This window comes from Centruroides sculpturatus, unplaced genomic scaffold (genome assembly GCF_000671375.1).
Source record: "Centruroides sculpturatus isolate CEXI.00-Female unplaced genomic scaffold, Cexi_2.0 scaffold459, whole genome shotgun sequence".
Taxonomy (NCBI): Eukaryota; Metazoa; Arthropoda; class Arachnida; order Scorpiones; family Buthidae; genus Centruroides; species Centruroides sculpturatus.
The window spans coordinates 256650-271569 of NW_019384631.1; the positions used below are offsets into that span (position 1 = coordinate 256650).

General features: G+C 31.6%; 1 protein-coding gene across 6 annotated transcripts in view; it reads right to left on the reverse strand.

Moving 5' to 3' along the window:
- The window catches only part of LOC111625750 (lisH domain-containing protein ARMC9-like), a 50715-nt gene extending 38191 nt beyond the window's left edge, over positions 1–12524 (reverse strand). For 3 of the 6 annotated variants that reach the window (XR_002756777.1, XR_002756776.1, XM_023368977.1), the window contains exons 1-4: positions 12412–12524; positions 8546–8640; positions 8193–8318; positions 4888–5055 (exon numbers count right to left, since the gene is read on the reverse strand). Coding sequence is in view for 1 of the 6 variants with exons in the window: in XM_023368977.1 (XP_023224745.1) it covers positions 4888–5055; positions 8193–8318; positions 8546–8599 (348 nt within the window). In the remaining 5 variants the exon portion in view is untranslated. Of the gene's footprint in view, positions 1–4887; positions 5056–8192; positions 8319–8545; positions 8641–12411 lie in introns of those variants that run through there. The other 3 variants (XM_023368972.1, XM_023368971.1, XM_023368975.1) reach the window with 2 other exon arrangements.
- Between the last annotated feature and the right edge of the window lie 2396 nt (positions 12525–14920).

The window sequence follows — 14920 nt, forward strand, 5'->3', positions numbered from 1 at the left end:
CGAAACTAAAATTTTAAAATAAAAACATTTCACTTTATTGTATGATAAAATACATTTTAAAAATTAAAAATTTATATGTATTTTGTATTATATTGTATTAATAAACAAAATTATTTGCTTATTTTTCACTTATGTAGAACCTAACCCTATACCTCACTGTAAATATGGGTTCGTTTTACGCCAATTCGATTTGTGCCGGCTTTTGTAAGAACGGAACTGCGGCGTAAACTGAGGGCTACCTGTATAAAGTGATTTAACAACTTTTTGGTTTTAGCTTGATGCTAATTGCAAAGTAACATATGTAAAATATTAGTGTTTGGCTGGAATTACAGATCTGTGCAAACATATTTCTGCCTTAGTTTATTACATAAATAATGATTTGATTTCTTCAAAAACATCTGTTCCACAAGTATCAGATCAACTTGCAATAGAGAGGTTGCGGCTGATGTTTTCATCATGAAAACATGATCATCAGATGTTCAGCGCTACCTTCCTGTAAGCCTAGAAGTTTGACAATAGCATTTGGAACATCGAGCATGATTCCACTGACATTCCAAATGCCATTGTCAAACTTCTAGGCTTACAGAAACGCGGTGCTGAATGTCCAACATTCATGTTTTTGTGATGAAAACATCGGCCACAACCTCTCTATTATCAAAGTCTGAAGTTTTTGCAAAACCAGTTTGATTTTGGAGTCAAACTGCACTTTCATTCAGAAAAAGAAAACATATTTATTACTCTAATGCAAGGATGGCCAACCTTTTTTACAGACGTGTCTATAAATGGGCATGAATTTTTCAGTGGATCACTGTCCTACCACTCCCTACAACTGGTTTAAATTAGTAGTTAAAGATAAATTAATTAAATAACATTAAAAGTAAACAAGGATAATAAAAACATTAAAATATGTTGTTAAGTGGAAATAAGTACAAATATTAAATAAGCCAGTAGTGTTAGTTTGAAAGTGACAAAATATTAAAAACATTTTTTATTGAAAGGAGATCAAAAAACTTGAAATTCTAATTAAAAACACAAAGAATCCAAATTTAAAGTCCGCTCAATGTGGTTTCTAAACTTCCTTTTCAGTTAACAATTTCTTAATATTAGGATTGATTTTCAATGTTGATAACAGAAGCATATTGCCCATATGAGCATATGTCAATACAGATTAGTACTTATTTTTAACAAAGCTCATTACTGAAAACATCATCTGCTCACAAATGTAGATGGAACCGAATCTGTACACAAAACATTGGGAAAGATCATACATTTCTGTGTAGTCAATTTTAGGAACAAATTTCCAGAAGGCTTTCAAATCACAGAAAGTCAGTGATTCACATAACTCTCAAAATTTTTCTGTAAGTTCTGAGTGATTTTTAATGTCTACAATTTCCAATTGGATTTTGGGTGGATATTTCCCTATTTTGCTGTCTGAAATGGAGAATGGATTCATGAACAGAGTGAGGTTATTCCTTTCAGCTTTGAAGTCTTTGAAATGGGAATCAAATTACTCAGTTAGTGCTGTAAAGGCAGAATAATACCTATTAAAGTCCAAATCATCACACTCATTTTGAAACTTTAGAGTGGAAAAATGGTCAAGATTTTTTTGAGATGATTTGCTTGAAAACAACTTTAGTTTCTCCCTAAATGAACTAATTAGGTTGAACATTGTCAGAAATAAACAATTTTTACCCTGTAAACGAGTATTAAGTACATTAAGATAATTTGTGATGTCTACCAAGAAAGCTAAATCACAGCCAATTTCTGTCTTTAAGTAGATCACATTCTGTGGATAACTCACATTTCTGTTCCAAAAACTGAAGCAGTTGGTCCTTCAATAAGAATAAATGTACCAACACCTCTTATTTTGAAAGCCAGTGGACAGAGGAATGCAGCAGAAGTTCTCCATGTTTCTTGGTTTACTCTTTGAATTATACTCTAAACTCCCTATGATTGACAGCTTGCATCTGAATGTTATTGACACAGATCGACGACATGGCTGAATTTCATCTCTAGCACAGAGCACTTCCTGATGAATAATATAATGGTATTTAAATAACTTACACTTCATATACTTTTCAAGCAGAGAAATACAGCCATTCCTTTTTACCACCATTGAAGGAGCTCCATCAATCTCAGTATTTTCAATGCATCCCTTCAATGCTTCAAAATTTTGGAACCTGTAGTTGTGGTTGAAAGCTGGCAGAGACCAAAATCTCGAGTAACATCAAAATTTTTATTAACATATCAAAAATAAATGAGTAATTGTGCATTATCAATGTTATCACAGCTTTCATTCATTACAATTGAAAAGTATTTGGAAAGAGCAACAGAAACTTTAATTTGTTCCATTACATCATTTGCCATGTCTTCCACTCTTTTCATGACTGTATTACAGGAAAGGGAGAAGTTTTCAGCTATCTTTTTAACACTTGAATTGCCACTGTTTTCAGCAAACATAGATAAGCTCTCTTTCACTATTTCACCATTTGAAAAGGAGTTTTGTCTTCTGCTCAAGAAGTAGGGAAATTTCATGACATTTTCATCATGGTCTTCATTTCTTCCTTCTTTTTGACAAAAAAATTTTGCTGAGATGAAAGCTCCAACTTCTTCTTTGAAATATAATCTAAGAGAAGATCCATCAGGATACTTACTGCTGAAGTCCTGATGTGTCTATTAGAAGTGTCTTTCCAAATTATATTTCTTTGGCACTGCAACTGTGGCAGAATAGATCAAACACACAGGTTTTGATGACTTCCCTTGTGTGAGGAGAAATTGTTCTTCCCAATCATTTTAAAAGCCTGTATAACCATGTCATTTTCACATTTCCATTTAAGACATTTCAGCTTTACTGAGTTATTTGTAAGAACTTAATCTTAATCACATTGAACAAAAACTTTCAAAATTGAAAATAAACCACACTCACTGTCAAATCTCAACTGCTGGCAATTGTATGTAAAGATTAACACATGATAAGTCAACACAACATCAATAGCAGTGTTGTCATGTGGTTGAGAGCATTTCTCTCAGTGCAGCCAAGTATTGTTTTGCTCATGCACATAATAAAAATGTTAGTTGGTGTAATTATAGGTAATAACTTATATAATTTAAATTGATTTATTTTGTTTTTAATTATTAAAGAAGTTATTAAAATACTGTTTGTTTTCAAAATTTATGCTAATGTTGATTAGTTCTCCTTTACCACGTTTTTTAATGTTAAGGATTTCATATTATTCCTTTCCTTAATTGATTCTTCTTTTTCACTCCATCACCACATGGGCCATTCCAAATGCAGCTGCAAGCCACCTCTGCTCTAATGTGTTCATAAGCAAGGATCAAAAATTTTGAACTTAGTTTTGATACAATCAATCAAGCTGCTTATGATAACTTATAAAAAGAGAGACTTGAGAATATCCATTAGTACAAAAGCACATTGTATTAATACACATAGATAAAATTTTGAAAAGTTAGCTAATAACATTAAAAAGAAGAGAAAAGGAAGAGGACAATTCTTGCAAATGTTATCAATACATATTGTCAAGCAAGTGAAAGTAAATCAATAGAGAAATTCTAATATGTAAATTTTTTTGTCTGAAAATTTTCAATTAAAAATACAAAGATCTTCTAAAATTGGAATTGATGATATACAAACGTCTTTCTTGTTGGTACAGATGGTAACAAGAAAGACGTTCATATATCACCAGTTCTGATTTTAGAAAATCTTTGTATTTTTAATTTTAAATTTTTGTGTTTTTAAAAGGAAGGTTGGTTACTGAAAATGTATTGTATGGAACGCAAAGTTAATAAATGGTGATCCCTACTGGGGCGAATTTTGTCTTCAAATATTAAAAAAAATTCTAATGTTGAAGCATAACTGTTATGAAAGGATGGCCTTTTCATACATAAAAGTCAACTGTGGCTTTGCATTAGTTCTGCTGATGAATTAATAGTTGTTGATGAAATATCTGTAAAAATTTTAAAAGTTGAATGTCCAATATGTTGTAGAAAGAAGCCAATAGTTGGTGAAAATGAAAATATTAATATAACCTATTTAATTAAAAAAACAACATTTTCTGAAAGTTTCATACTTATTATACACAAACACAATTAGTCACTTATTGTTATGGTGGTAATTGTAGTGATTTTCATATATAGAGATCATCTGGTTTCTGATTACTTACATATACTTAATGATTTACTTTTAGAAAATATAATCAAAATATGAGTGTTTCTATTTTCTGTATTGTGTAAAAGTGATATGTTCTCAACAAAACTTCATTATACAATAAAATTTATTTAATCAAGAATATTGAACTTAAGTATAATTTTTTGAAAATATTTTCAAAGATATTACTTCATAAAGTTCTGTAGTCAATTCAAAAGATCTGTACCAATCATACAATAACTTTTCAAAACAGCCACTTGTGGCACTACCTATCATCATGTACTGACCCTATAAAAATTATAATTTCTTTAATTTTGTGTTATATCCTATATAAGCTGAATATGCTTGTGAGGTTTCTCCAGTTATTCAAAAAATCCGATTACAACTGATCAAATTATCTTTATTTTTTCTTTACAGAAAAGGAGCATCACATATCAGGATCATCAGATTATAGAGGATATAACATATTAATATTATAGTTCCCCATGGAAATTCATTATCTTTATTCATTAAGAGAAAGCTATATTTTGAGGAAACTGTTCATAATTAAATGCATGGCAGTTCATTAATCTGACTACAACTTTATTTTAAAAATATTTTATATATCTTTCATTTACCATAAACTTTTATTTTATTATAATTTAATTAAAGAAAAATAAAATAAAATAGAAAAATTTAATTATGTTATTAAATAATAATCATTCTTAATTCAAATTTCTTACCAATTGATTTTTTCTTCGGAAAGGAAAAATTGCAAAATGGATCTGTAATTGAAATTCTAATTCTTCCATTGTTTTATTATTAGAAATTGATTTTGAATTTATATGTGAAGTCCAAACAGAAAAAAATTTAATTCGGTCTCCTTCATCAAAGTAAGAAAGTAACTGATCCTAAAATCACATAGAATTTAACAATCAATTTACATTGTAAGATGCAATGAGTAAAAAATATGATGATTAAAAGCTTTTCAGTAATAATTTACATTTAAGCAATTTAACAATAAATATTAATTACTACATATATAAACTGAAACAAGAGAAAGATAAACATGAAAAACACTTTAGATATGGGTTCATTGTTTAATGATATTTCTTTCTTATCTATTAAATCAAATAATGTAAACAGTCCACGCTAAAGCAAGGACTGTTTACATTATTCTCAAGACTTTGCATCATTTACATAGAGAGTACACAAAAAAGCACCTTCAAGCTGCTGACAGAGAATTAACATCCTTATAATTGATAGAATATTCCATACATGTTGCTTTATAAATACAACCTATACGGTATGCAGAGGTATTTCATATTTATAAAGCAATGTGTACAGGATATTCTATCAATTTTAAGGACGTTAATTCTGTCAGAAGCTTGTAGGTCCTTTTTTGTATACCCTCTACATAAATGATGTGAAGCCTTGCAACAGCTATGGCATGGACTGTTTACATTATTTGATTTACTTTAGACAGGGATACACAGATATGAAATTTAAAAAGATAAAACATTTAACATATACATTTAACATATATCTATATATATAAAATAGAATGTGTCTGTTGTCCACTATAGAAATTAAAGCAGACTGTCTGCAGTGCTAAAAAGCAGTCTAAAAGACAACTTTTCATGAGGAATCTAATGTGATTTAAAATTACTAAAATTTATCTGTTTAGTTATTAATTAAAATGTACTGACATACAATCAGTAAGACAGCCCCATTTCCTCTCCAATTTAGGTAAACCTCATTATTCAAAGCCTTAGAAACATTGGAGACTGAGAATCTGGTGATTTCTTATGCAAAACAGGAATCAAAATTGTAATTCAATGTACAGTGGAACCTCGATATATGACCTTAATCCGTTCCAAGTGTTTGGACTTATACCGAATAGGACGTATACCAAACCAACCTTTCCCATAAGAAGTAATGTAAAAATGATTAATCCGTTCTCATGTAAAAAAAAATGTCTGGCTTTAAACACCTTGCTTTCCTACCTAGTTCCTGCTTGATTTTTCATGAGATCAGCATGTATCTTTTAGCTTTCTTGCAAATAATTGCTTCTGATATGCCGTTGCCAGCACTGTTTTTCAGTTATCCAAAACAAAAGCAATTTCTCAACATGATCTAAAGTCTTCAATCTCTGTTTAGAAATTGATTTAACCCCTTTCGCAACATTAGCAGATTTAACAATGTCTTTATTTTTCACGATTGTCCATGTCATCGTTCTCGGAATACGGTAGGCAACAGTTAAAATCTCGAACACGCGTGCCACCTTCGTATTTCTCAACAATCTCTTTTATCAGTTCCATTGTAATTCTAGTCATTTTTTAGTTTTCTGTCGCTTTTCATTTGCCCTTTTCAATTCATGATTAATAAAAATAATAAAATTTTACTTGCAAATTAAAATCAGAAGAAATTTAACAAAGTTATAAATCATGGCACCGCGAACATCTAGTCTGGATCTAGTACACCAATAGTGCTACTTGTTCATAGATGGCACGTATAATTGAATTAAGTCGTATATCGAACGAAAGTCGTATACCTAACAAAATTTGCTTCGTCCAAACAGGGCGTATTCTAAAGCAGACGTATACCGAGTTACCACTGTAATTAGAAGTTCTGTATTATACAGGTAACCCCCGTATAACACGGTAGTTACGTTCCAAAAAATTGCCGTGTTATGCGAATCCGTGTTATACGAAACAAAACTAATACGAAAAGGAGGGTTAGGTTCCAAAAATTAAAAAACATGCTAGTATATTTTCATAATTAAGATAAATATCTTCATTAAAATTTTTTAAGTGATACATATTAATATAAATTAAACAATGTTTTCTTCGTCATCACTAAAAACACTATTAATTAACCGAGAGCGTTTTCTTTTTGGCAAGTTATCCTTATCCTCTGAGCATTTTTCTGCATTATCTTCAGATCCATGCTTTACCTTTTGCAAAATGTATGTAATTTTAGATTGCTTGCTTCTAGTTAAAAGGTCTTTATAAATTTCCTTATATGGTGCTAAGCACTTATGAAGAATAAAGCAAGTATGGAATAAGGGAAAAACATTCGGCAACATCAGAAGCAGAAGCGTCGCGATCTGGCAACATCGAAACAAGTTTCGAGAAGGACCACGTGTATCGACAGAAGGCGAGAAGAGAAAATTTACATACTTAAGTACAAATAGTTCACGAAAATAATAATTTTCGTGAACTATTATTAGTTAAGTATGTAAAAATTTATTACATTTCCTATTGTACGAGGGTTTTACCCAATTCTCGAACCGTGTCAGAGTGAATCCGTGCTATAAAAGTACCGTGTTATACGGGGGATGGTACCAATTCTCGAACTGTGTTAGAGCGAATCCGTGCTATAGAAGTGCCGTGTTATACGGGGGTTACCTGTACTAACAAAAATGCATGAAAGGTTTCTAAAATACTTAAGAAATGGATAATCAGTTGAAATATGCAACTACAGCAGAAGTCAAAAAAATTTTGTTGATTTTGTCAACTATGTGACATATTCTTATTTAAATTGTTTTGAAAATATCCATCTGAAATTTCTGCCTCCCAACAAACATTCTTGGTGCAATCAAAGAAATTTAAAATATTTTATCACAGAAAATTGATAAACTATATCTTTGAAACAATTAATTTTTTATGCACATATTAAATTGAAATCATTTTTAGTATAAATATTTTTATCTGATTTTGTACCATTTGTTCCAAAATTTAAACATTTCTGTTGCTCATCAAACAACAGTTTGTCTTCTATTTTATATTTTATTAATCTTTACATAAGCTTTGCATAATTGGAACAGCCACTTTACTGAGCCAAAGTGTCTCAATTAATAAGAATCAGCTACGTTTTTAAAACATTAAATAATCAGCAATCATTTGTATCTTGCATATACACTATAATTTTTTTTTTATAACTTCATTAAGGTATTTATAACTATTGAATATTATGTCTAAGTTTTTATATTTTAATCTAAAAAATAAAAGTAAAAACCTAAAATATATTTTAACTTTAAACTTACTTTAAGTTTCAGCATGCTCTCTCTCTTTTTAGATTTGGCACTACACTCATTAACAGGAATACATAACTTTTTACAGTCCTCTACAAAAGAGTTGCAAGCATTTTCCAGTCCAAAAAATTCAAGATACTAATAGAAAAATAATTATAATAAATATATTTATATTAATTCTTGTAAAAAATTATCAAGACCAGGCACTTACTAATATATCTGTATATATGTATATATATATATATATAACTTTAATTTATTATGAAACATCTAAAATATTTAATTGTTAAATTCTAATATACAACATTTTGGAGTTTAGCATAAAATTTTAAAATAAATTATTCTGAAAATGTAAAGATTTTTACTTCTTTTATCAAGCCATTTAATTCACCATCAAAAGGAATATTTGAGCCAGACATCTTGCATATCTGTCTTCATTTAGGAATTAGCAGATCATTCACTAATAAAAAATTAAAGACTGTAAAAATGTTTTTAGAAAAAGCATTTTTAAAAAATATATTGATGTAAACAACAAATAAAAATATAAAAATGATATTTAGTACTTATGACATTCAAGAATTAAATTTAATAAGTCTACTATAAACATATAAGTATTGGATATAAGTAAAGTACTATAGATTAGTGTTTCTCAATCTTTTTTCATCATGAATAGGTAAAATTATGGATAATTTTATGTGGACCAGTAATTATACAACTATGAATTATGCTTATTTATTACTCTTGTATATGTTTAGCTATAGTTACTGTACATAAGAAAATACAGTAATTTTAGATTACAATTTAAATGTCATCCATAATCAACTGCACCAGTGTCAGTATGGTCAAATATTTTTCTGCAAACTGGCCCTGGGGACCTATTCTGAGCTCTTCCGATAACTCAACAAGAGCGATACAAGGGACATTCAATAAGTCCTCTTAGCAAAAGGCAGTTAACGAACCTTAGACAAATCGCTATTCTGTGCTCCATGTTAAGTGGATTTCACTATGGGTAGTCAGTCTAGATGCGTCTGGGTTCCATGCTATCGATAGCTATTACGCTTTAACCAATCACAGTTTAGTTAACATTGTATTTTTGTCACGTGACTGCAACCCGCTATTTTCTAAGCGAAGCACGTGGTTTTAGCATTGTCGTGTAACAGCACTAGTGAAATAGTTTTGTTTTAAAATGTCGAAGAAAGGACAATGAAGCAAGTGAACTACAAGTCACCAGTTCAAGATGCTCATTAATTTTATGAAAGACAACCCTAAATTAATGTCAGGGAAGTTAGATGCTTCCTTTACCGTAAAAGATCACCAGAAATTGTGGCAAGAAATAGCTGATCGTCTAAATTCCGATGGAGTTGGCTCACAAAAAGATCCAGAAAGATGGCAAAAAGTAACTGATAGTCATATATTTATATTCAAAGCTATCATTTTAATTTATACATATGCAAATGAAACCTATTTCAGAAATGATGTTCATGCTATAGCTACTTACTTTAAATTTTAACAAGAAAGCAATTACATTATTCATACAATATTCATAAATAGTTAAGGTTATTATTTTTAAGCAATACAACATCATAGTTTATTAACTCTCTCTCCAATTGCTCGTGAAGTAAAATCATTCTTACACCATAAGATGCCACGTTGTTTTCACTTTCGTTACGTTCCTAATGGCAACTCAAGAGTGATCGATAACAAAAGCTTAGTTATCACACATGGCTATAGGAACTGAAAATGAAATGTACAATTGCTCAAAATAGCATTTTCACAGTTAATTAAACGTGAATCACGTGGTTCCGATAGAAACTGGTTTTCATTGTATTCGTTAGCTTAACGATACTACTCAGAATAGATCCCCTGGTCCATGGACTGGTGATTGAAAAACACTGCTATAGATAACTATTGATAACAAATGATATTGAGACGCAATTTCATTTAACAANTATATGTAACCCTCCTACTTGCCAAAACCTTTCATTCTACATTATTACTAATATATGAATCACATTACAAGTAATAGTATTACTTCAATCATCCAAATAAATTAAATAGCAGCATTGTTGATTAAAATGTAAATATAGAGAAATAATAATACTAATTGTGTACTGACACAAAAACATTCATGATATTTACTAATATATTTTATTCCATCTAAACATTGTTTTAACTACTCCAAAAACTTCTTTTATCATGTATTTTTACTTGAATTGAAAAATTTCAATAACACATTTGGACTTTACTCACATGTTTAAACAAAACTCAATAACTGATATTTTGTGAATTACATTTCAAATGTTTTCATATTGAGAAATGGATGTTAGCTGACAACACTTAATACCATTTGCAAACATTTTACACATTAATGCAGAAAATTGAAAAGAAAAACATACAGTTAACCCTCGTTAGTATGCCACTGTCTGTTCTTCTCTTTTTTTGGCACTATATGAAGGTGGCAATATTTTGTAACTAAAAAGATATGTCCTGCTAAAAAAGTGAAAACTCATTATAATATGTAAATAAATACACCTCTACAGCAGAAATAACAGTTGAAATGAAAATGTAAAATGTTCAAACACTACAAGTAAATACAAAAAATATTTATTTTGAAACAAAGAAATTTCCTATTAATGACTGCTTTTTTATGCTCACTGATTCCATCAATAATATCATTTATGGCATAAACATAAGACATTACATCAGAAACAAAACAGTATGCTTCTAGAAAGGCTATTACTATTCTAATGATTTATTTTCCTTCTTTAGCACATGGTGGATGCTGCACTTTTCCAGTCTCATCATCTGAATCAGAATTTTTGTGATTTGCAGTTCACAAGATTTCTTCTATGTTCATTTCTTCAAAAGCTGGCAAATTGTCATTCAGTTAAGGGATTTTTAGAATGATGCTGTTCGTTGAAACTAATTCAAAATATTGTCAAATCTTCTCCCGTATGTTTTTGCTGCAATGGACTAAGAACTAATAAAATTAACCTTGTGTGGATCCGCCAATTTCAACNTTCAGAGCAATTACAACTTGTGAGACGATACAATCTAACCTGATATATATATAAATCCAGCTCCATATACATTACTAGCTGTTACCTGCGACTTTGCCCACGGAGGTTTTGCAAGCAAACCCCATTCAGTATTTCAACAACCATAGTAATTGTTATATAACACCTACCGCTGATAATGATGAGAATTGCTGAGAATCAAACGAACTATTTTCAATTTGATCAATTTTCTGGAACGTTTACAATCGTTCTATAATCGAAACAATATGCAATAACAAATTTGAATTTAAAACGGTTCAAACATTTTTAAAATCGAAATAGATAAAAATATTTATAACAATGTCTGAAATGTTATTAATTTAATACACTTAAATACTTAATGAAGACTAAACGTAACAAAAAATTGCATGTAAAATAGTACAGTAGAAGCCGTTCTTCCAGTTAAGTCTTAATGCTCTCCCTCACCCCCGCGGGGGGATTTCTAAAAATCTCTTCTTAGTGTGCGTTTCCATGACGTACCCTAACTGTCTACCAAATTTCTCCTCTTTAGGTTAAGCGGTTTGCTCTGGGCGATGATGAATCAGTCAGTGAGTCATTCAGTCAGTCAGGACAAGCAATTTTATATATTTAGATAAAGCATATATATAGGTTACATTCGGTGACAATCCTTGCATCAATCTTGCGAGTTGCAATCATGTGGCATCATCACCAAATTGTACACTAGAAGAGCATCAGAGTGCGGTGCACATTATATCGCAGATATTTTCCCCCAAAACTCAAGAATGGGGTTCAACTCTCTTTGCAGCATTGTTTTCTATATGTAGCACAATCAACTGAAGAAGTGAGTGAAAGGGGAAGTCGAAATTTTAATCTACAGACTTCTCCAATCCTAAAACACGTTGCAACTTCTTGTTGCAAAGTGTTTTAGGATTAGAGAAGTCTTGTCCATAACTCGAGAACGGGAGGCGGCACGTTTTCACATTGACATTTGTTTTGTTAGTGACGACATTGTTTTCTACATTTGTCATGGACAAAAGAAGGGGTGAGCCAAAGGGGGCGGGTCGAAATTTCAATTACAGAAGTCTCCACTCAAACCGTAATTTCTACCAAAATAAGTTTTCATTCGCCATTTAAAAATTATAAATAACATTGGATAAAATGATTACCGGTATATAAATTTTATATGATTTTAAATCGGAATAACTTTAACTTACGGATAAATAATTCAATCCGTCACGTATCATGAATAATATGTTTACATTTTCTACGGTAAATCATCAAGAGCCCTCTATGAATTACTATCTTTTAATAAATAATTCTTCTTTCTATAAAAATTTATAAATTATTACTATTTATTAATATCATTATTAAAATATTATAATTAAATGATAAAAGATACAAAACTAATTTTTTTAAATAAAAAATTTTAAACTTTTAATTAAAAATAAACGTTTTAATTTTAAAATTTGGTATTTTATGTGTTTTGTATNCAGCAGAAATAACAGTTGAAATGAAAATGTAAAATGTTCAAACACTACAAGTAAATACAAAAAATATTTATTTTGAAACAAAGAAATTTCCTATTAATGACTGCTTTTTTATGCTCACTGATTCCATCAATAATATCATTTATGGCATAAACATAAGACATTACATCAGAAACAAAACAGTATGCTTCTAGAAAGGCTATTACTATTCTAATGATTTATTTTCCTTCTTTAGCACATGGTGGATGCTGCACTTTTCCAGTCTCATCATCTGAATCAGAATTTTTGTGATTTGTAGTTCACAAGATTTCTTCAATGTTCATTTCTTCAAAAGCTGGCAAATTGTCATTCAGTTAAGGGATTTTTAGAATGATGCTGTTCGTTGAAACTAGTTCAAAACATTGTCAAATCTTCTTCCGTATGTTTTTGCTGCAATGGACTAAGAACTAATAAAATTAACCTTGTGTGGATCCACCAATTTCGACTTGTTTCATGTGTTACAGTAAATTGTCTTGTCTACCTGAATGCAGTAATACAATCCACTTTCATCCACATTATAAAGATTTAACAACTCTACTGTCCAATCATGTCAGACAATGTTTTGTAAGATTTAATTTCAACATACAGAAATTTAGTAACAATCAGGATCAACAGGTATTACAATAACTTCCCGGTAATTCTATCCGTTTCTTACAAAATTATTTCTCGGACACACGTGAGCTACACTCCAACATAAAATACCGATACCGTACAAAAGTTGCTATAGGTGAAGTCTTCAGCGAGTTCCTTTCTCCCTTTGTTCTCGTTTTCCCTATCAGTCCTCGGTTCTTGGCTTTCTCTATACCTCGTATTTCTATCGATCCACGCTCGAGTCTGTCCTTTCTACGTCTCCTTTTTTTTTGCCACTCCTGTTCCCTATTTATACTCACCTCTCTCCCCCTGCTGGGCTAATTGCCCCCTTCGGGTCAAACGGACGGTGTACCGGTTTGGCTTACCTTAAACAAAGGCCATTGTCTGATATAGGCACAATATGGCGAACGATCGCCACATATGCCCCCCCTAAAAGTCACTTTCCATGATGCAATCGGCGAAAGTCTATTTTTCTACCCCGGAGATTGTAACCATGAGTAGGTTGGTCACAATTATCTGAGTGGTTCACTTCTTGATCAGAGATTCTTCTAATCGGTGTTTCCCCCAACCTATATTGTATGGCTGGGACGTATGGGATATCAGCTATGTCGTCGTCATCGCCACATTCATTGGATTCGCGTTTTCGTGTTTTGCTGGTTTTATTTGGGAAAATAACACTCGTAAAACACAGTTTCATACGGTCAATGTGTACAATACTCCTTTCACCTCTGGACCCTCCTTCAATTTCAACGTTCACGGGTCCCAGGATGCGAGTAATTCGATAAGGGCCCGTATATTTCAGAAAAAATTTCCCATGCCTAACTCCTTTTGCTTTTAAGAGCCACACCCTTTGCCCTATATTAAACTTGCGGGAGCTTTTGCGTTTATTCTGTTTCTCTCTATTACTTCGGTTCTTCTCACGACTCAATTCGTACGCAGTGTCCCGGATGACCCTTAATTGTCTTATTAAGAACTCTCGATGGTCGTCAGTGTCCTTATAATCTTGAGAGTCACTAGACGGCGGAGTTTGCGGGAACCTTGGGTCAAATCCGTAAAGAAGGAAAGCGGGGGACTCATTTGTCGAAGAGTGGGTTGCGACGTTATATGCAAATAATGCTGGGCGCACGAATTGGTCCCACTTAGCATTATCACCGTCCGATATACGAGCGATGACATTTACAATGGATTTGTTGACCCGTTCACAGATGGAGTTCGAACAGGGTCTATATGCGGTAGTGACATTTCTCTTGATCTCTAGTACCCTGCACATATCCTCGAATAGAGAAGACGTAAAATTTGCCCCCCGATCAAAAATAACTACTTGCGGGCAGCCATAGCGACAAATAATGGTGTCGAATATAGCATCAGCTATCGAATTAGCTGACTGGTCAGGTAGGGGAGTAGCTTCAGTGAAACGGGTAAACATATCAATCATGACAAGGATGTATCGGTTCCCTCCACGTGTAACTGTGAGGGGGCCTATTATGTCGACAGATATCTTTTGGAAAGGATATTTTGCGACTTCAGTCTCCTGGAACGGGGCTTTGCCTTGGTGAAGGTTGTGCATTTGACATTCTCTACAACGTTCTATATACTGTTTTATGAT